This window comes from Channa argus, chromosome 11 (assembly GCF_033026475.1).
Source record: "Channa argus isolate prfri chromosome 11, Channa argus male v1.0, whole genome shotgun sequence".
Lineage (NCBI taxonomy): Eukaryota > Metazoa > Chordata > Actinopteri > Anabantiformes > Channidae > Channa > Channa argus.
In genome coordinates, this window is record NC_090207.1 from 494,043 (window position 1) to 514,753 (window position 20,711).

The 20,711-nt window shown below is 40.4% G+C and overlaps 1 protein-coding gene across 6 annotated transcripts in view; it reads right to left on the bottom strand.

Annotated features, from left to right (window-relative positions):
- The window catches only part of grin1b (glutamate receptor, ionotropic, N-methyl D-aspartate 1b), a 56,125-nt gene that overhangs the window by 11,730 nt on the left and 23,684 nt on the right, over nucleotides 1-20,711 (bottom strand). For 2 of the 6 annotated variants that reach the window (XM_067520430.1, XM_067520428.1), the window contains 10 exons: nucleotides 20,029-20,193; nucleotides 19,033-19,151; nucleotides 17,698-17,810; nucleotides 17,462-17,610; nucleotides 17,086-17,243; nucleotides 16,802-16,963; nucleotides 16,035-16,144; nucleotides 15,814-15,959; nucleotides 3,989-4,096; nucleotides 3,603-3,757 (listed from right to left, as the gene is read on the bottom strand). In XM_067520430.1, coding sequence (XP_067376531.1) covers nucleotides 3,671-3,757; nucleotides 3,989-4,096; nucleotides 15,814-15,959; nucleotides 16,035-16,144; nucleotides 16,802-16,963; nucleotides 17,086-17,243; nucleotides 17,462-17,610; nucleotides 17,698-17,810; nucleotides 19,033-19,151; nucleotides 20,029-20,193 — 1,317 coding nt within the window. In that variant the 3' untranslated portion in view covers nucleotides 3,603-3,670. The remainder of the gene's footprint in view (nucleotides 1-3,602; nucleotides 3,758-3,988; nucleotides 4,097-15,813; nucleotides 15,960-16,034; nucleotides 16,145-16,801; nucleotides 16,964-17,085; nucleotides 17,244-17,461; nucleotides 17,611-17,697; nucleotides 17,811-19,032; nucleotides 19,152-20,028; nucleotides 20,194-20,711) is intronic. The other 4 variants (XM_067520434.1, XM_067520432.1, XM_067520431.1 and 1 more) reach the window with 3 other exon arrangements.

A 20,711-nucleotide genomic window follows, 5' to 3' on the forward strand; every position in this document is an offset into this window, starting at 1 on the left:
TCGCTCATAGTCTGACATGTTTGTGCAAACCATCAGCTGAGGTAGTTTAAATATCATTTTCTAAATGTGTGTTTACTGCAGTTACTGAGGTGTTCCGACGATACCCTGTCGGTTGCCGCGTTTTGTGAATGCACCCATTCTCTGGTGAGCTGGTTACCATAGAAACAGATGTGGTAATAATGTGGCTGTGCATTGTGTTTGAGCCTGTGGAAACCACGCATGGTTTAAGAATTTGTGCTACAGAGATTTTGTGTCTGCCGGCAGTCTGGGGTTTTCTTTCACCATCCTGAGCCTGAGTTTGTGTCCGCTCTGATTTCTGTTCCCAAACCTGGACACATCCTGTCCCGTTAGGCGCAGGACTCTGGTCCAGATTCACCTCTGATGTTCTAACCACAGACTGCACAGGAAAGTTCAGGAATTTCTGGGAATAACTGGCTTTTACCTTCTTAGAAGAGTTTTGATCACAGAGACCATTTTACATGTTTTCATCTCCTGATGAAATGTCTTTAGAATGTCTGACTTCTCACGGGTTTTAAAAGAGACTGTAACACATTACTGGGGATGTTTAACGTTCTTTATGGCCTCTGTCCCTGTTATGTCATGAATGACTGTTTTATAGCTTTAGAGAAATGTAACACTCACTTCTCGCACGTTTATTAAACTTTTAATAAAACTGCCATCTTTGTCTAACTTTCAAGTGATCCAAGTGTTTGAGTTGTCTAAAACACAGACTAGACTCTGGGGACAAACAACTCCCTTACAACTCCCTCTGTTTAAAAATCCAAAGAAACTCAGAAATAAGATGCATTAGAACAGAATCCATTCAGTTTCTTACAAAAAGATAACTGCATTTCTAGTGTAGTTGCATTAGGACCCAGAGAAGCCTAGATGAGTATCCTGAATCACAGCACATGAGAAAACTCTGTTGATTTCGTTTGTATTTTTCTGGAGACATTTTGTGAGATTTTCCTAGTGAATCAAAGAGTTTGGGGGATTTCACTTGTTGTTCTAACTGGTTTAGGTTTGTATCGTTTTTCAGATGATTTGAGACCAACTGTCGATGTGAATATCAGTGGAGCTGTGAGTTATTGGGTTGGTTTAATTGAATATAGACATTATATTAGGTCTAAACCTGAATATTTGTTTTTTCCTTTCAGCTTATCCTGTGAATTCAGTGTCACCACAGTGGATCATTGTCCGCATGTTGATTTGACACAGTTTTTACGCCGGATGCCCTTCCTGACGCAACCCTCCCCAATTTCTACCGGGCTTAGATCGGCACTGCACAGCTGGGGAGGGAAAGTGCTGTTGGGGGTTCAGAGTCTTGCCCATGGACACTTGGACTGGGGTCTCAATCTGAATATATCTACTGTAAATAAAAAAAAAAAAACATGTCCCAGGTGTTTTCATCAGACAACACAACCTGATTCTATTTTATTCTGGTCATTTATTCACTACATTCATTATTATATATTACATACTATTCATTTAATAATTAGACTTTCAATAATTATAGTATTAAAAAAACATAATTTGACTTTAAAAGTAAGATTATACTGGTAGTTTGTTTTCAACGGTCATATTAGTACTGGTTGTGCTCTTTAACAATGGCTGTACTTAGAACAACTCACTAATACTAAGACGAAAGGAATTAAAAATGTTATTACCGAGTAACTATTGATTAACACTGTCTGTACTCACTGACACAAATTAATTCTAATCGCTGACACTCTAATACTCACCAATGGCATTAAGTCTCCCTAATATTAACTAACTAATAGTCATTGACACATTTTGATATTCAGCTGTACTCAAATATTAAGCTATACTCAGTAATACTGATAGTTGGATTTAATTACTAATATTTGCTGTGATAACAAATATTAATTCATAGTCAATAATACTCACCTATACTCGTTGATAACTTTACGCACTAATGCTCATTCATACTTCAATAACAACAGCTGTGTTCACCAATACTAGGCTGTAGTCATGAGTACTTAGTTATAGTACTTATCTGCAGACAGTCACCATTTTTAAAATGCACACAGTCTATTAGACCTTTTTATATAACTTTATACTTCACAGACTGATTAAAACATGAAAACCAGTAGAAACTATTTGACCTACAAATATTTGTGACTCCACATTATTCTCAGTACTCTGCAGCAGTAAATAACAATGACTCTTTTTTGTGACCTCTTTAAAGTGATCTGGACAAGGAGCAGAAAATGGACGGATAGATAAATTACCCAGGTCAAAAGAATGAATGCATTTAAGAAGAGCAGCAGACCCTGTGTTACTGTCTAATGCAGGGGAAAAAAACACCTCAGGTCATTTAGGTGGACATGAATTCAGTGCTTGTTGGGACTTTTGAGACCCACAGACTCGTTTCTCTGCATCCTGAAGCCAAACAATGTGAACCTGAAGTGGTGGTGATCCTGAGTGTTGCTGTGTTTTTTGTCTACATGTCAGTCGTGCTTGCAGAGGAGGACAGAGGCAGTGTGTGTGTATTACAGCATGTGGAGTCTGGACACCATTCAAATCCACTGAGAAAGAGAACACACTCATATAGAAAATAAAGAGAGATGATCACAAAGAGAAATGACTTAGAATTGATCTTCATCTTTTAGAAATCTGACCTTGATCAGTCACTGCTCCTTCTGCCTGTGACTGGGCATTTAAACATCTTTAAGGGGATTTCTCATTAAAGTGTCAAGTAACAGACAGTGTGAAAGATCCCTGAGAGTCTTTGGGGGTTTTGCAACATTTTGACTCCCTTTATACTGAATGCACAGGATACATGACGGGAGAAGGGATGCAAAATACCAAACTATGGACAAAGAAGCATAAAACTTCTTTACAGGAGACATGGCACAATTCAGATCTCCAGAAGAGGAGGAGAGCATCTTCTTCAATGCTGCAGCAGACTTTAAAAAACATTAAAACAAGACTTCACTGTGGGGAAAACAAATGCTTTCCGATGTTTGATGTTGTAGGAAACAGCTCAAAACTCATGCATTTCTTCTAAATTGCAGCTGAAACGGACATAGAGAATAAGGTGGCGACACAGACTGGTCAAGCATAAAGCATCAAAAATGATGAAAGAAATAATCAAAAATTATAGTTTTAATGCAGTCGAGTCCTGTGGGAGGAACAGAGCTGTAATAACAGTCATTTATTAGCTGAGGGTGAATCATTTAGGCCATGAAACATCATCATGTCTGACAGCTCCTAAACTGAGACGCTAGAAATTTAAATTGTTAGAAGAGACAAACATCTGTGGCAGTCGACCTGCAAAACAAAACATCAGAACAAAAGACAACTAAAAGCTAAAAAGATACGTGGCACATTACCAGTGAGATGAAAGGACAGAGATGACAGGAGAGGACAGGGAGGAGGAAGAAAAAAACAGAGACAGACAGGACGAGGACAAACAACAGGACACAAACAGAGAGGACGGATGAGAGGACAAAAAGTCCACAGGAGAAAAGAGACCACACAGTCTGACCCTCTTCCCTTCTCCTTTGCAAGAGGACAACGTTAACAGTGTGAAAGATAAAAGCTCCCCCCCAAAACCCTCAGTGTGTCTGCAACAACACCTGACTGGACGGACTGAACCAGTTCCTGTCTTCAGTCTGTTTCCTTTCGCCTGTCTGACTGTCTGTCTTTAGTGGGACTGATGAGCTAATGGAGGCAGGAAGATGGCTGACTGACAGACGGGTGGCCGTGATGAGTCAGCAAGGAGATGATCCAGCTGGGGATGAGATAAGGAGAGGAGAGGACGAATGACGAATGGAAAAACTGGTATGGATGGAAGAAAACAATGTGTGGCCAAGATGGATTAGGCTGAGAAAGAGAGGAGAGGAGGAAGGAACAAAAAATACAGCTAAAACATGGGGAGTGAAGATAGAAATAGAATGTATAAAAAAGGTGGAGCAGAAGGAGGACAGGAGGAGGAGGAGAAGGGTGTTCTTCATCTCCTTACCGTGGCGTCCCCGGAGGCCCTACGGCGTTTGAGGTCGGAGGTCGAAGTGATGGACCTAAAAGAGGTTTTCAGTTTGGGCTCGGGCTCTGCTCTACCACTTTTCCTATCCTAAAATAAATCATACGATAGGTGCACACACACATTAACACCAGCAGACACGGAAACTCACAGACACTCACCGATACTCACTGATACTTACTGATACTCACCGATACTTACTAATACTCACTGATACTCACTGATACTTCCTGATACTCACCGATACTTACTGATACTCACTGATACTCACTGATACTTACTGATACTCACTGATACTCACTGATACTCACTGATACTTAGTGATACTCACTGAAAATCACTGATACTCACTGATACTCACTGATACTTAGTGATACTCACTGAAACTCACTGATACTTACTGATACTCACTGATATTGATGCTTGCTAAAACTCACTAATACTTAGCTGTGTTCCCTGATAGTCTCGGATTCTGACTGACACTTACTTATATTCACTAATATTCAGCTGTACTCACTGATACTTGGCTGTGCTCACTTATATTTACTCACTGATACTACCACAGTGATACCTATGTCTACTCACTTACAAATACTCATTAATACTCAGTTGTACGCCGTAATAATCCCTAATACTCACCAGTGCTCATTAAACTTTAGCTCAACTGACCAAAACGTGACAGTACTTACTAATACTCAGTTGTGCACACACATCCTCTGCTGTATTCATAAGCACTACAGCTAATACTACATTCATACAGCTAATTGTTGCTATAGATACACCTCCATGTGTATAATGTAGTATAATGCAATGTACTGTACTTTGTGTTCAGTTCATGAAAACTACATACAGTTAAGCTTTTCTACTATAGACTTACATAACAGTGCAGCAGAGTAAAGTGTGGCAGAGTCTAATTTAAATGTAGTCTGGTATAATGTAGTATAGTAAAGTAACAGTATGATATATAAAATAGTGTAGTGTTGTATACTAATAGCGGGATATAAAGCACATATACTATAGTAAAGCATTTTACAATATAGCATAATATAGTAATGGTATATTAAAGTAATACAAATAAATTACATTGTATATTAGGATTGTATAGTAATATTATACAATACAATAGTGTGATAATCATGGTATAGTTTAGAATTATTTTAGAATAGTGCAGTAGAGAATTGTATAGTAATTTAATAGTACAGTGACAGTATAACCCTAGTATAGCAGTAGTATATTATACACAGTAAGATAATGTAACAATACATAATAATGTTATATTATCTAGTTAGTTCAACAGAAAACAGTACAGTGTAAACCATACTGCAGCTTCTCATTGTGGGGAAGACAGTTACATAAATTAGTATGGCACCATAGAGTATAATGTAGTACACTTGACTATAGTAATACTAGAGCATAGTACAGTTGTCCCCTCGCGTTTGTGTTTGTGTTACTGTCAACTCTGCCATCTGCTCCATACAGCAGCAGATTATATAATAACTTTCTGCTCCAGTGATCACACAGCAACAGGCTGAGTGTGTGCAATGTGTTGATGTGTGAGTCGATATGATGTGTTGATGTGTGTTAATACAATGTGTTGATGTTTGACTCGTGTCCTGTTTTAGATGACGTGATGTTTCAGTAAAACAGCTTCAGTCCGTTTTACTGCCCACAGCCACAAACACACAGCAGCAGCAGGTTAATCCACTACACACAAACACAGCACAAAATTAATTAAACTCAGCAAAATAAATAAAATATATCCTGGGGGAGTAAAGGGGAGGGAGGGGGAGGAGGGGTAACAAAGATGGCGGATGAGGCTTGAGTGATGATGATCAACATGAACGCATCGGATCATTATACCAACACTCTGCTGCTATAATGTCCACTGTCCTGTGTCTGTGTCTGTGTGGGAGGGGCAGCAGCACATGGATGATGGTCACACGGCGTTTGACCTCTAACATAATTTAAAGACATCATCAGTTTGACCTTTGACCCATCACATTGAACAGAATAGAGCTGGGTATCAGAGCTGCAACAGGTTTTCAGATGCAGTTGTTGAACATTCCAGTTTTGCATCAGTGTTAATTTTCATACTTCGCCACAAATCCCACGTGCAGATTTAAAGCAAGCAGGCTACATGTATGTTACAGCAGCCACACGAACATCTCCCATTTGTGTAAAATCCAGCTGGTCTGTGGACCTGGTGCATGCCATTTCTAACATAAACCCTATTCAAAATGAATGAGGTGGCCAAAACAGGTGTACCTAATAAAGTGGCCAGTGAGCGTATATAACAAGAGCAGAAAAGCTCATAGATGTACTCTGGGGTTATGAGCCTTGACTCACAGGGAGATTGTTGCTGGACCTTCTTTCATGTACATACTTTTTTGTAGTCTTTGTTACTCACTTTGTTACTTATATTATTGTACAGTGGTTCATAGCACATTTTATCCTAATTTTCTCAAGAAGTCATCCAACCTAAATGCCCCTATAAATATTTGTCCCTATCGTCTCATACAACCAAGACAAGCTTCTTTTGAAAGAGTGCTCCTATGCCAGCAGGTGTCTGGTTAATTGAAATTCCAAAATGGCGTCATGGTCCCTTACAGCGGCACCAACAGTGAGTGCAATGCTCTATTTTTCTTCCTAAATGCACAGAAATGCTGGATGACAACTCTGCAAACTGAATCTTCAAAACTCTGCTGTTGTTTGTTCAATCACCATTTTTTGTCCTGTTGACTTCAGCATCTTCTGAATAAAAAAAACAAACAAACAAACCAAAAAACACCCATAGCCACATGTTTAGCGTTTAGCGACTCTTTTCATTCATAATGTGCCTTTCCCTGCATGTCATGGTGACAGTGACATCGCTGATGGCTTAATACTATATAATACTTCATTTGCAGTGGAGGATGAAGCAAAGCAAGTAGAGTAAAGTCGAGTTGAGCTGGTACTTCACTGAAAGAGTGCAAACTGGGAGGTGAGTATGTAGAGGTGTGTGTGTAGCCCGTAACATGTCTGGCATAGATACTGGAATAATATATCAGGCTTTGGATACACATGCAGTACTTAATTAATTTGGTTTGAGTCTGCATATGGGATTTGATGGCGAGAGATAAACTGGAGCATAAGCAGAGTTGAAACTGTCCAGCATTACCCAGCTCTATTTTGAATTCTCGAAAACTGTCAACACATTCATTTTGAAATGAAAAACAAACTCAGTAAAACACATTGGTCATGAATTAAGAGCATACACCGATCAGCCACAACATTAATACCACCTGGTGGTTTTAATATAAAAATATGATGAACTAATGAATGCTGATGTATTATTATATTTTAACCACCTGTCAGCACATTAAATGGTTAAATTCAGTTCCACCCTGGCCAACACTGACCTTTGACGCTTAGTTTGTATTAATTACTGTATATGTTTACCATAGTTACCATTATTGTTATTGTTTAAATACATTGTTTTCTTAGTGGAGCACTTTTACTTTGGTACTGTGAGCACCATGTAGATAATCTGCTTAGTATTTGTACTTCTGTAAATGATTTGAAGTGGTACATGTAGGAATTTTTTAGGTCAATACTTGAACTTTTACTGAGTTTGCCATGCTGACTCTGGTCCTCCACAGCAGAATTAAGACCCCTGGTATTAATGTTGTGGCTGATCAGTGTAGCTTCAGCCTGAGATTCACACTGGGCCTCAGACTGATAAAACTGGGTCCCAGATGGTAAAAGGGTCCACAAACCTACTTTAGGGTCCACCTGGGTTCCTTGTTGTTCTGTTTCAAGCATTTCTATTTCATTCAAACATCAGCAGTGAGAGTTGAGTGGAAGACTTTGATCAGAACATCAGTCAGTAACAGTATAACATGGAAAAAACAAACAAACTTCAGCATCACTGGCCTGCAGCACCAGACACGCGACAAAGAAAAACTCATCCTGTTCTTCTCTGAACCTCAAACCAACACTAATAATCAGAATAAAGAACAGATCTAGAGCCGATTAGCATCACTTCACTGCTGTTTAACTGCTATTTAAAGCTGTTGAGTTTCAATAAATTGTGGATTTCCTCTACTCTACTCAATTCTGTTGCAGCAGCACTTACTGCTAACTGCTAATAAGCCATTATTGATGGGATTAGCTTGTTAAGGTAACAGTGTAACAAATTTTAGATGATGTACATTTTGTTCTGGTGATTTCCATTCAGTTTTCATTCTGACCTTTCACTAAAAAAACCTGTCAGGGTTTGTTTGTCCAATGTGGTGCAGCAGAAGGCTGCAGAAAGACAGGTCGTGAATGTGACGGATCAGACCCCACTGACTCGGTCTAATCCATTTTGGGTCGCTCAGTGCTTAAAGTCCTCAGATAAAACAGAAACAATACAGGCTTCCTGACAGTGTAGTTGTCCATTTGGTGGTTGCTCTCTTCTATTTTCCATGCTGCTCTTTTATCCATCCCCAGAAAGTTCAAGACCACTGCACACATCCACCAGAAAGGTCACAAGGGTGATGGGGGACTGACTGAGTCGTAATTGTTAGACCCCAACAACTCATCCCCTCTCTCTCCCTTTTTATTATCCACCTAACACCTATTCGGGTTACTGATAAACAAAGAAGGATAAATCCACAATGAAGGATAAATCTAGGGCCTGTGGCCAACCTCCCTTAGACTGAAGAAGCTACTTAGATCAATATTGAAATGTTCAAGCTAACAAAAAGAAGCCAAGTTAAACTTGCAACGCTTTAATAAAGTGGACCACAAATTGACATTGTTTCTGGAATCATTGCTCAGTTTCTGTGTCAACTGGACACTTTCACAAGAAATTTTCCTGACGAGATCTCAATTGTGTTATCTTTGTCTGCATCTGTTGATCTGCAAAGTGTGATTTAGTTTAAAAATACTTTGGTTTCAGCTCATTTTCTCACAGTTCTCCGAGCGTTGGTAGTGTTTTACATGCTAATCCCGTGCCACTAACCCCTCGCCTGAAGACACAGCTTTTTGATGTGCTAATCATGCTCTGCAAGCTGCTAGCCCGTTAGCGGCTAGTGTTTGAAGTGCTAATCCAGGCAGAGAAGTGATGGTTATTAATGTGAATCCAGCTGCTGATGATGGGAAAACATCATCAACAAAGACTTCACACCAAAAAGGAGCTTTTATTTCATAGAAGCTTTGTGTGTCTGTGTGAACTCTAGGTTTATGTTGTTTTAGATCATAATCTGTCTGATACGATGCAGGATAAACTCCAATGGTCCCTCTATGGATCAGCTATGAAAATATTTTAAAGTTCCTCATTTCATTTGTGATTTGTTTGAAAACCACCCCACCTATGCATATAACAGCTGGGTTACATAAATACCCAGATGTATGAGTTGATTTTATTAAAGCTCCTCCATTTCTCTTTCTGAATAATAAGATCAGTGTCTTGTTATGAGAAAAAAAGGTGATGATCATTGTCTAAGGAGAAGGAGCCACAAGCATACAACACGATTTAATTTCACTTTAAATTTTGTCTGAATATTATTAATATAATTTTAAATTATTAATAATAAAAAAAATCTCTTTCTTTCAGATGTGATTTAAAGATTTGCTTTGAGAGTTTCATAATGACTTCTCTCCTTCACAGAAACAGTGTTTCTGTGGTCTGTCTGCTGTGTCAAGGCTGTTCACGCTGATTTTTTATTTAAAACAATCACAACTGTCACAGGGGCAGTTTACTATTGGGAAACATTTACACTTGGGTTGAACTGATATGTTCACAAAAGAGAGGAGAAGGAGAGAACGCTGACACGTGTTCGTTGCTACTTCTCCCTCCAATAAACTCTGTTGAGCTCTGCCATTCTTGCTGCCCTTTTGCCGGGTTCTACTGGTTTCCTGGTGCTGCCTGGGTTCTCCATTTTTTTTCAGCCTGGACATTGCCTCTTGGTCACCAGCTAGTCTGCCTCAGTTAGAAGCACCTAGAATCTGGCATTAGCTTCTATGGTCATACAGCTCTCCTGACTGATTCTTTCCGCCATCCGTACCTTACCAGGATTCAACACTATCCAACAATCCTCGCAACCTGCTTCTCCTGGTGTCTACATGCTGTGGACTCTGGTTGGACTTGTGGGTCTGCAGCTCTATGTCTCCAGCCTGCAGCTGACAGTTAGCTCCAGCCTAACACTGTCCACGACTGGGATGATGTTAACTTACTCCGCTTAGCAACTGCTAAAATACAACAACTTCTGCACTGTAGGCTGCGCCTCAACCATAAAACCACTGGGAATCCTGTGGATGAATTGATTTCATGTGCCCCACTGAATCCTGGCCACAGCTAGAGGTTTACTCTGCTATAAATGAAGCCTTTCCTCCTAGTTATAGCTACCTGCAGAAAGTACGCAGTACTGGTCGTGGTGGTAATACACCGTAATGCAAATGAAACCTCCTTTGCTTCTACCTGAACACTCCTCAGTTGAATACCTGGCCAAATGCAAACCTCCATTTCCAATGACAACATTACTCGTCTACCCCCCACTAAACCAAACTCATTCTTCATTTCAGAGATGCATGATCTATTCTCAACACTTTGTTCTACATCTGCCAACAATATTATACTTAATACTTAGATTTAAACATCCATACTGACACACCTCTTCCCACTGAATTCTTGCGACTACTGCACTGTCTAAACCTCACACAGCATGTTGATCTCCCCACACACACCAGACTCCACACAGATCTTGTCATCACTGACTCTGCCCCCATCAGCAACCTGCTGGTATATGACCTTGGTTTCTCTGATCATAAGGTAATTTCCCTAAAACTGCCATCTTCGTCTCTCCATTCTAAGCTAAAATGACAAATTCAGTTTCAGAATCCCAAACCCAGACAACTTGGCCTCATATCTCCAACTTCTCACCTCTGTAAACCTCTCATCAGTCAGTGAATCAGTGCATTATTACAACAGATCTCACCACAGCCTTCTATGGTCGCCCCCCCAATAAAATTAGAACAGTGACATTCTCCCGCTCAGCCCCTTGGTACACATGTGAGATGTGGCAAATGAAGGCAGCTGGCTGTGCCCTTGAGCAGAGTTTTAAAACATCTATGCTCTCTGACTTGCTTACCAGAAGCACCAAAAAGCCTACGAAAATTTACTCAACGATACACGATCACAATACTATTCTAAAATCATCAACAGCTCTGAAAACTCAATCGTCTCCTTAAACACAGAAAACAGTGGACAGTGCAACAGTTTTCTTTACTTTTTCAAAGGCAAGATTGACACCGTCCACTCCCCTTTCTCTGGCTCTCCGGCTCCACCTGCCCTGTTTGCCAGCCCGTGGCCTGGGCTCTCTCACAGTGTGAAGCTAAGGCCATCATTAAAACCATGAAATCATCTACCTGTGCCCTGGATCCTTTCCCCACAACCCTGATTAAATCAAACCTTGCTGCCTTGAACCCCCTTATCACAAAAATATTAAACCTTTAGTCTGGCTTTGTTCCATACAAACTTAAAACTACTGTGGTCAAGCGGCTTCTGAAAAAAAAACTCCCTGGACCCAGACATCCTTGCCAACTATAGACCCATCTGTAACATCCCCTTTCTTTCTAAAGTGCTGGAAAAAGCTGTCGCCATTCAGCTTCAGGACCATCTGTAACTACACAATCTGCGAAAAATTTCAGTCAGGCTACAGCATAGTAACAACTCTGGTCAGGGTCAGTGGATGCTGGCTAACGCTCTCTACTCAGTCTTGTTGACCTATCTTCACCTTTTAAAATAGAGGATCACCACATCCTCCTCAGTCGACTCCACTATGACATTGGACTGCCTAGTACTGCCTTGGACTGGTTCATCTCCTATCTTTCTCTGAGGACAAAATATGTCATCCTGGGTAATGCTAAGTCCCGGATGATTCCTGTCACCTATGGTGTCCCTCAAGGGTCTGTTCTCAGACGGATTCTTTTTATTCTATATATGCTGCCCCTCAGTCATCAGCCGGCGTGGAATCTCTTTCTATTGCTATTCTGTTGACACAAAGTTTAACATCAAGACTGACTCAACCCCCTCTGGTGCCCCGCCATCTTCATCATCACCGCTGACCACCCTGATCACTTGCCTGGAGGAGATAAAGGCATGGATGTGCCAAAACTTCCTCCAATTAAACTGTTCAAAAACTGAAGCTATACTGGTCGGCACCCCGAAACTATTCCAGTCATCTTTTATAAACAGCTTTATCTTTTTCGAACAGGACATCCACCCGGCCAAACTCCGTCCAAGTCTCACCATATCTGATGCAGAAAAGCTCGTCCATGGCTTTGTATCCTCCAGGCTTAAATACTGCAACACACTCCTCATGGGGATCCCTGGCAAGAGTCTTCAAAAGCTCCAGCATATACAAAACAGCGCTGCCAGTTTCTTGATGTGAGTGTATATACATGAGCATGTCCTATCCCCAGGTCCCTTCACTGGCTCCCGGTCTACTCCAGAATTCAATATGAAATTGTGTTACTAACATATCAGTGCACCCATGACAACACCCCAGCCTACCTCAAGGAGCTTACCACTCAGCGAATTTCATCCCTCAATCTAGCTGCTATTAAAAAGGACCTGAAGACTTACGTCTTTAAGAAAGCTTTTAAATAACTGCTCCTTGTTTGTTTAGTATTAATGTTTATATGTTTTATGGTCCCTTTTCTTGTAGCACTTTGAGATTTGTTTTTAAATGAAAAGTGCATTCTAAATTATATGTATTATTATTATTACACCTCTCCTGATAAAATAAGATTCAAATTTACATTTTTGATGGATGAATATTTGCTCTTTGTACTTTAGGACTCTGTACTTCCCCCTTTCCTGTGCATAGCTTACATTTCGTCTTCTTTTCCTTTGGGCTGTTCCCATTCAGGGGTCTCCAAAGCGAATCATGTGCCTCCATCTAACCCTGTCCTCTGCACCCTCTTCTCTCAAACCAACTAACGTCATGTCCTCTCTCACTACATCCATAAATCTCCTCTTTGGTCTTCCTCTAGACCTCCTGCCTGACAACTCCAACCTCAGCATCCTTCTACTGATATATTCACAGTTTCTCCTCTGACATGCCAAACAATTACATGTCCAAACCACCTCAAACTGGCCTCTCTGACTTTATCTCCAACACATCTAACATGAGCTGTCCCTCTGATGTCCTCATTCCTGATCCTGTCCATCCTCGTCACTCCCAAAGAGAACCTCAACATCTTAACCTCTGCTACCTCCAGCTCTGCCTCCTGTCTTTTCTTCAGTGCCACTGTCTCTAAGACAAACAACATCTCTGGTCTCACCACCGCGTTGAACATCTTTCCTTTCATTGTCGCTGATTCTCTTTTATCACACAACACACCTGACACTTATCTCCACCCGTTCCAACCTGCCTGCACTCGCCTCTTCACCTCTTTTCCACACTCTTTTCATTGCTCTGAACCGTTGACCCTAAGTATTTAAAGTCCTGCACCTTCTTCACCTCTGCTCCCTGTAACCTCACCGTTTCACCTGGGTCCCTCTCATTGACACAGATGTATTCTGTCTTACTGCGGCTAAGCTTCATTCCTCTGTTTTCCAGAGCAGACCTCCACCTCTCTAGATTTTCCTCCACCTGCTCTTTGCTCTCACTCCAAATCACAATGTCATCCACAAACATCATAGTCCATGGAGATTCCTGTCTAACCTCATCTGTCAGCCTGTTCATCACCAGAGCAAACAAGAAGGGGCTCAGAGCTGATCCTTGATGCAGACCCGCCTCCACCTTGAACTCCTCTGTCACACCTACAGCACCTCACTAAGGTCTTACAGCTCTCATACATGTCCTGCACCACTCTAACATACTTCTCTCTTTCCAGACGTCCTCATACAATACCACAGCTCCTCTCTCTGCACCCTGTCTTACGCTTTCTCTAAATCTACAGACACAATGCAATTCTCTATGACTTTCTCTGAACTTCTCCATCACCATCTTCAAAGCAAATAATGCATCTGTTGGACTCTTTCTAGGCATGAAACCATATTGCTGCTCACAAATGCTAACCTCTCTCTCTCTCTCTCTATATATATATATATATATATATATATATATATACACTTTTTCTGTTTTGCTGCATTATTTTATAGTAATTTATGCTTTTAAAAAGTAATTTTGTACTTAATGTAAAGAACATCTAGTTTCCTTAAAGACATGCCAAACAATTAAAAAATGCCTCATGTTGTTTATAACACTTGCAAATAACATTTAGGCTGTGTCATTCTTTTTGCATGCTGATTTTATTTTATTTTATCTTGTGACTTTTGTCTCTTTTCACCATGAAACTCTATAAAAAGTGATTTTTAATGAAGTCCAATTTGCAAAGACAGTCTAAGATTTACACCTGCCAACGTTTCTTCATCTCATTTTATAAATTTGAAATAAATCCTTGTAAATACATAAAATTCCAAGGCTTGTTTTGTCCCCTGCCTTTGTTGTGTTTCCATGAGGCTGAAATAAGAAGCCTCCCGCTGAAGGAAAAATAAGGTTAAATGGGTTAATGGCTAGAATAACCCCAGTAATGACACTAAGATGTGAAAGGAGCAGCCTCTCATCAGTAAACTGATTAATTACAGATTATCCATAAACCTCTCCGAGCCCTTTATATTAAATGTGCCAGGTCAGAAGCTCCTTGGCCTCATTAGTGAAACCAGCTGACTGAACTGGGTGAGCAGGGGGTTTGTAGAGGAGACGACAGACAGAGAAACCCCCATGGACACCAACAGTCCTCTAACTCTGCAGAAAAGACCAGCGGGCTGGAAAAACGCCTCATGTTCGTTTACCCATCATGCTTCAGTAAGCCATTCTGTTTTGTACACTGAGGGATCTGGATCGTCCTGACATCTCTGGACCACTGTCCACATTAAAACTTGTACTCAACAGGAAACAGCATTAATATTTCTGTGTCTGAGGTTCTGTAAAAAACAAACAGATCTGAGAAACCCATCACTACTCAGACAATAAAAAAAGAACTGAGGCAACAGAAGAGTATTCTGCACCAATTATATGTGTTTGGAAATTTGTTTCCATAAGTATTGTTTTTAAAAGTGGTCACTGTTGAGCTGAAAGTGTTAAGAATGGTATAAATATATTATATTGTCTGTTATAAATACCGATGACTTCAATGTAACGTAATCAATATAACGGCGGACGTGTTTAGAGAGGCATTCATTGGTTGGAAGTAGAATCAATGGTCTGTTCCTCAGACTCACATGTCAGTCCAATGGGCTACACACACTCCAGACAGATCAACAGATTGACTTATGAAAGAGCCGTTGTTATTTTCAGCTATTTTCTTTTTCCTGCTAAGATTTTCTGTGTTCTACTCAATAACAACAAAGACTCACTTTCTTTGTCTTTTTTAGTTGGGCCTTGTTGACAAAAATATGATTAAAAGCACTGAACAAAAATCTCATCCATAAAGCTAAATTTAAACAGCATAAACTCCCTCAGTGCACAATTAATTTACCTAAGTCCTTAAACTCAACAAGAGCAGCAGCAGTGTTAAGTATGAGCAGCAATGAAACAATGTTCACTCCCTGAAAAGTAAACTAAGAAAATCAAACAACATTCATGTAGACCCTTCCTCCAGTGATACAAAGCAAATAATTTTAAATGCGTAATTAAAACATTTGTCCTAGAAAATAATATAAAATTGAGCAGAACATAATTTTCAAATAGCAGCACGTAACAAAAGCAAAAAGAATAGCAGAGGAGGTTATAATCATTATACACACAAGATTACAGCAGAATAAAGTGACGTACCTGCAGGTTCTTCCTCCACACATTCACAGCAGCGAAGGCAAGCTGCATCTGTTTCCTTCGAGCATCCTTGTGACGTTTGTAAGCAATCTCGATAAATATGAGAAAGATCCCAGCAACGATGCCACCAGCAACCAGCATGAACACGCCTGAGGAGGAATGATGATGTCAGACCTCACCACCATCATCAGCCATACTGAATTCCAAACCAGTTTGTTTCCTACCAGCCATGTTCTCGAAGGTGAGGGTAGCAGGGGCGTTACTTCTGGAGTCACACTCCTGGTATCGAACCCATGTCTTGTCCAGATCCTCCATGAAGCCATTCTCATGTGAACTGAGGAGACACAAAATTACTCGTCAGAGATTAAATGGGAAGCAGTGAGCTCCGATCATGAGTCCAACAGGAGCAAGAAGTCAGCAAGGCATCAGTAGGGTAACAAAATATCCACGGGGTATCAGCTGGGTATCACTCTGTAGGGGTATGGGAAAGGGAATGTGTCACGGCGTATGAGAAGCTCGTAGCCACAGGGAATGTGACTGAGTTTATAATAGCAAAAGTTGGGTTAAATACAAAGAAGTGCCAATGATCCAGATATGGATTCAAGAAGCAGGATCTGAACAGGGTACCAGTACAATATCAACTGTGCAAGTGTAATGAGGGAAACAGTGAGGTAGGAGGTTATCAGTATGGTGTTTAAATGGCAAATAATTAGACCCAGTATGGATGGATCAGCAACGTATGAGCTTTTAAAAAGAAGCTGTATCACACAAGAAAAAGTGGGACATCAGTAGATGATTAAAAGGGTGCAGCTGGGGAAAGAGAAAGTTATTAGTAGATTGTCAAAAAAGTCTCAGTAACTGGTCAGGTATTAGACACATATCCATAAAGCTTCAGAGGTCTGTTAGCATGGTATCGTGAGGGTAGCAGGTGGATGAGTATCACCAGCAAAGCATTGTTAAGGTTCCTGTAGGTCAGCATTAGGGGTTTTACCTGAGAATAGCCAGTGAAACGTTCTGTTTCCAGGGACTGTCTTTTCTCATTCCAATCCCGAAACCAGAGCGGAAGAAAAGCTCTCCTGTCGTCACCAGATCGCACTTCTGTGATGCTTCGAACTCCAACACAGCGCTGTCCCAGATGAAGGCATGAAGCTTACTATGGGCGTGAGGCAGAAATATCAGGTATGTATGAGGGGCCAGTGGAAAAAGGTAGACTAGAAGAAATAAGAATCAGTCCATTATCAAGTAACATTTGTGGGGTAGGTACACTGAGCCTACTTGTCTCGAACAGCTTGGATGGCCTCAGCAGCGCTCTCGTAGTTGTGTTTCTCCATGTGCCTGTACATGGTACTCAGCTCCACCTGCCGTCTGAAGTAAATATCCACCGAGCTCTGCTTCACTGTGGCGTAGATGAATTTATCTGATGGGTTACGCAGCTAAAACAACAAGAAACAACCAAAGAGGAATGGCCCATGTTTTAGCATTTCTCATATTATATTTTTAGGAAAATATTCATTGCAGCAAATGCATAGTAATACCGTTGGCCACTATCATTTGTCTATCAAACCTAACATTCAGGTCATTTGGTCAAAACAACAACAGCAACAAAAATGATTAGCTGGTATAATTTAGTTCTTGGCCGTTTTGGTCTCACCCTGGGGTCATTGATGCCAGTGATGCGCTCCTCAGGCCGGTCCAGCACCAGGAAGGCTGCCAGGTTGGCAGTATATGATGCTACGATGATCATAGCGAATCCTGCCCACACCATACCCAGAATTCTCGCTGAGAAACTCCTGGGAGCTCCTGCACAGAGTCGGCCACAGAGAGATATTGTTGATATTTTGATTACAGCATTACAGTAGAAGCGAGTTTATTATTTCACACAGGCACCTTCTCCTATCCCAGAGTTCAGCAGTACTCCCCATGAAAACCACATAGCAGAGGAGAGGGTGAGGGCATCTTCTTCTTCTTCTTCACTGTTCACTTTAAACCTTCCAAACGGGCTGCAAATAATCATACAGGTACATTACATAAAAGAACCTGTATCCTGTATTATTTTATGTGTTGTGTTTTGTGTTGAGGTTATTATATTGCATGATGTTGTATTTTATTGAGCTCTATAAGTATTGTTTCAGATAGCATTGTGTCGTTGAATAGAGTTTTCCTATTTTCTGTACTGTGCTGTATTTTGCTTTGTGTTGTATCATACTGGTTTTCTGATATGTTGTCATTATACTGTATTGTAACCTTTAATGTTTTGTTCTGTTCGACAGGTTTCCAACAGAATGTCCTCACTGAGATAAGAAACACAAAGATGGCCAAAAAGGTTTCAGCACTTGTGACAACATGCAAAGTAAAGTTTTGTTTGCCTGAATTGGCCCAACTTAATCGAGTGGTTATTGAGTGTTATCTCACTGAGCTGGAGTTTCTGACACTGCCAGAGTAAGGTCAGAGAGATCACACTGTAGGTTTAAAGCTGTTTATTGAACATTTTTGTTTAACTGTGCGCAGTATTTTAGTGTGGGAGTCAGTGAAAACTGATAGAGAAGCAGACTGTAAACTTTTTTTGTGTGTCAGATCAATAAACTGATTAAATCCTGCATTGACACAGCTTGTGTTTATGTTTCAATGCACCATTGTTCTGCCGGTGAAACCGCACATCAGGCAGATAGAAATATAAAAACCAATAGCAACAAGATGAGCTTTTTATGCTAATGATGCGAGAGGACAATGTTAGCCGATTGTTTCTATACATACAGATTTTTTCTAACATGTTGTGCATTGCTGTGTTGGATGCTGACTGAGGAGGTGTTATGTCATTTAAAACGTACACTATTTACACACACTTTACCATTAAACACTGAAGCAGCTGCTTTGTTTCTACAAATTATAAATGTCCAAATAAAATATCACGAGATTATAGGGACACATTTACTGACAAAAAACATCGGCAGTGAACTGGAAACTCCTGAATTCTATTATTTTTTCTCTTATCATATAGTATTGTAGTGCATTGAATTAATGACACTTTAATATGTTACTACAGTATTATAATACTGTAGTAAGATGTAATACTTTAATGTGATATGTAGAATTGACCTGTATTGTTTTGTAATTTGCTATCTTCCATTGTCCTGTTCAAATAGGTAAATCGTCTGTATTGCACTGCATGGTGATGTATTGTCATGTTGTATTGTACTATATTATATCATAATGTGTGGTTACCTGAACCGGTCTAATAGGTAAAGCATCACTGCCACCACATGGACCGACAGACCGACTAACAGCCACAGTGTGCTCTGGAATGGCTGCATGAATGAATCCAGAGTGCTGCGAGGGATTTCCTGAACACACAAACACCACAGTGTTACCACAAACAGTAACAATTCATTTACACTTATCAACTGGTTCTGGCCCAGTAAGTAGTTTACTATAAAAGCATTACATGCAATCTGTTAAACGGACTTCAAACCACAAAGTGATGTTCACCTCCCCACCTCCCCAAGTTTCATACACCTTCTCCTTAGGTTACAGTCCATTTAAAATAATGTTAAAATATCAAGATCCTGCTGCAGTTTCCCATGAGCAAGGCACTGGGGCAGTGCTGGACTCAGAATCTGAACACTGGCTGATATAGTCCTCTCATGTTTGACCCAGAATATTTGTAGCCCTATAAAAAACAGCATGAAACCCTGATCAGGGGAGGCTCCAGAGTCTGGATCTGATGTGTTGGTGCTGCTTGAGGTGGAAACTGTCGACCTGGTTCCTGCCACTGTGGAGCCAATTATTGGCTGTAAACTGGGTCAGTCTGACCTAAAATATCCCAAAATATTCTTCAGATCAGCCCGAACACTGCCACATCAGGTCCGTCACTCTGAGAACATTGGACCCATACTGGGCAGTGTACAAAGTTAACCTGAAATTAGGATCTGCATTTTTTACAAATCTCAGTGTTTCAGACATACAGCACAGCACTGTGCAAATGCAATTAACACCGACATCTGATTGTTGTGAGTTCATTCTGGAGTCCACCAAAAAGCTAAAACACACTGCCAGAGTCCTTCTGTACAAAGGGTTTACCAAAAACAAATCATTACCTACAAATCTCTTCATCATTTCACGACGTCTTGTGTTTCTAAATTTCGAAACTTTCTGATTATTGCACTCTATTGACTGTAGAGTGCATACCCTCCCTTCTACTAGGTTTCAGTAATACTGCACCTTCTTGACGAGGATGGTGAGCCCCTGGTATTTGAAGGGTTTGGAGAACTCGATGTACTGAGCGCGCTCATTGTTGATGGTGAGGGGGGCAACAATCATATCAGCCAGACCTCCCAACAGCTCCCCCATCATCCCATTCCACTCCTTCTTATTACTGTTGTTCACCTGGAGTGGGCGGAAGCAAAGGTCACTGTCTCTAATACAGTCTTTAGTGTTGTTAATGTTGGAAAACGTAACAAAACAGCTCTTCTGGAGCATTCAGCAGTATCACATGATCTTCCTGACAGGGGGAAAATCTGAAATTCTAACATGGTTGAGACAATCTAAAAACAGAAATTACAATATGTGCAATAACACAGGAAATGCCTGTTTTTGGTTAATCCGGCAAATAAAATGCCTAAAAAAGCACCTAGTCGCAGTAAAACATTACCATTAGTCTCATAAATTAACATAAACAATGGTTCTCACACTTGTTGACATAGTTTATTCTGTAAAATACTCTGTTCTCAACAAGTCCAATTAATTTTATAATATTAACTGTCGACCGTTCAAGCTACACATGTGTTTTCTTACTGTAACGTGCCTTGAGATGACTTTTATTGTGAAATGGCGCTACTGTAAATAAAGTTGCATTGAATTGAATTGGCTGTACTGTGTAACTGTGTACAATGTGTAATCCTGCT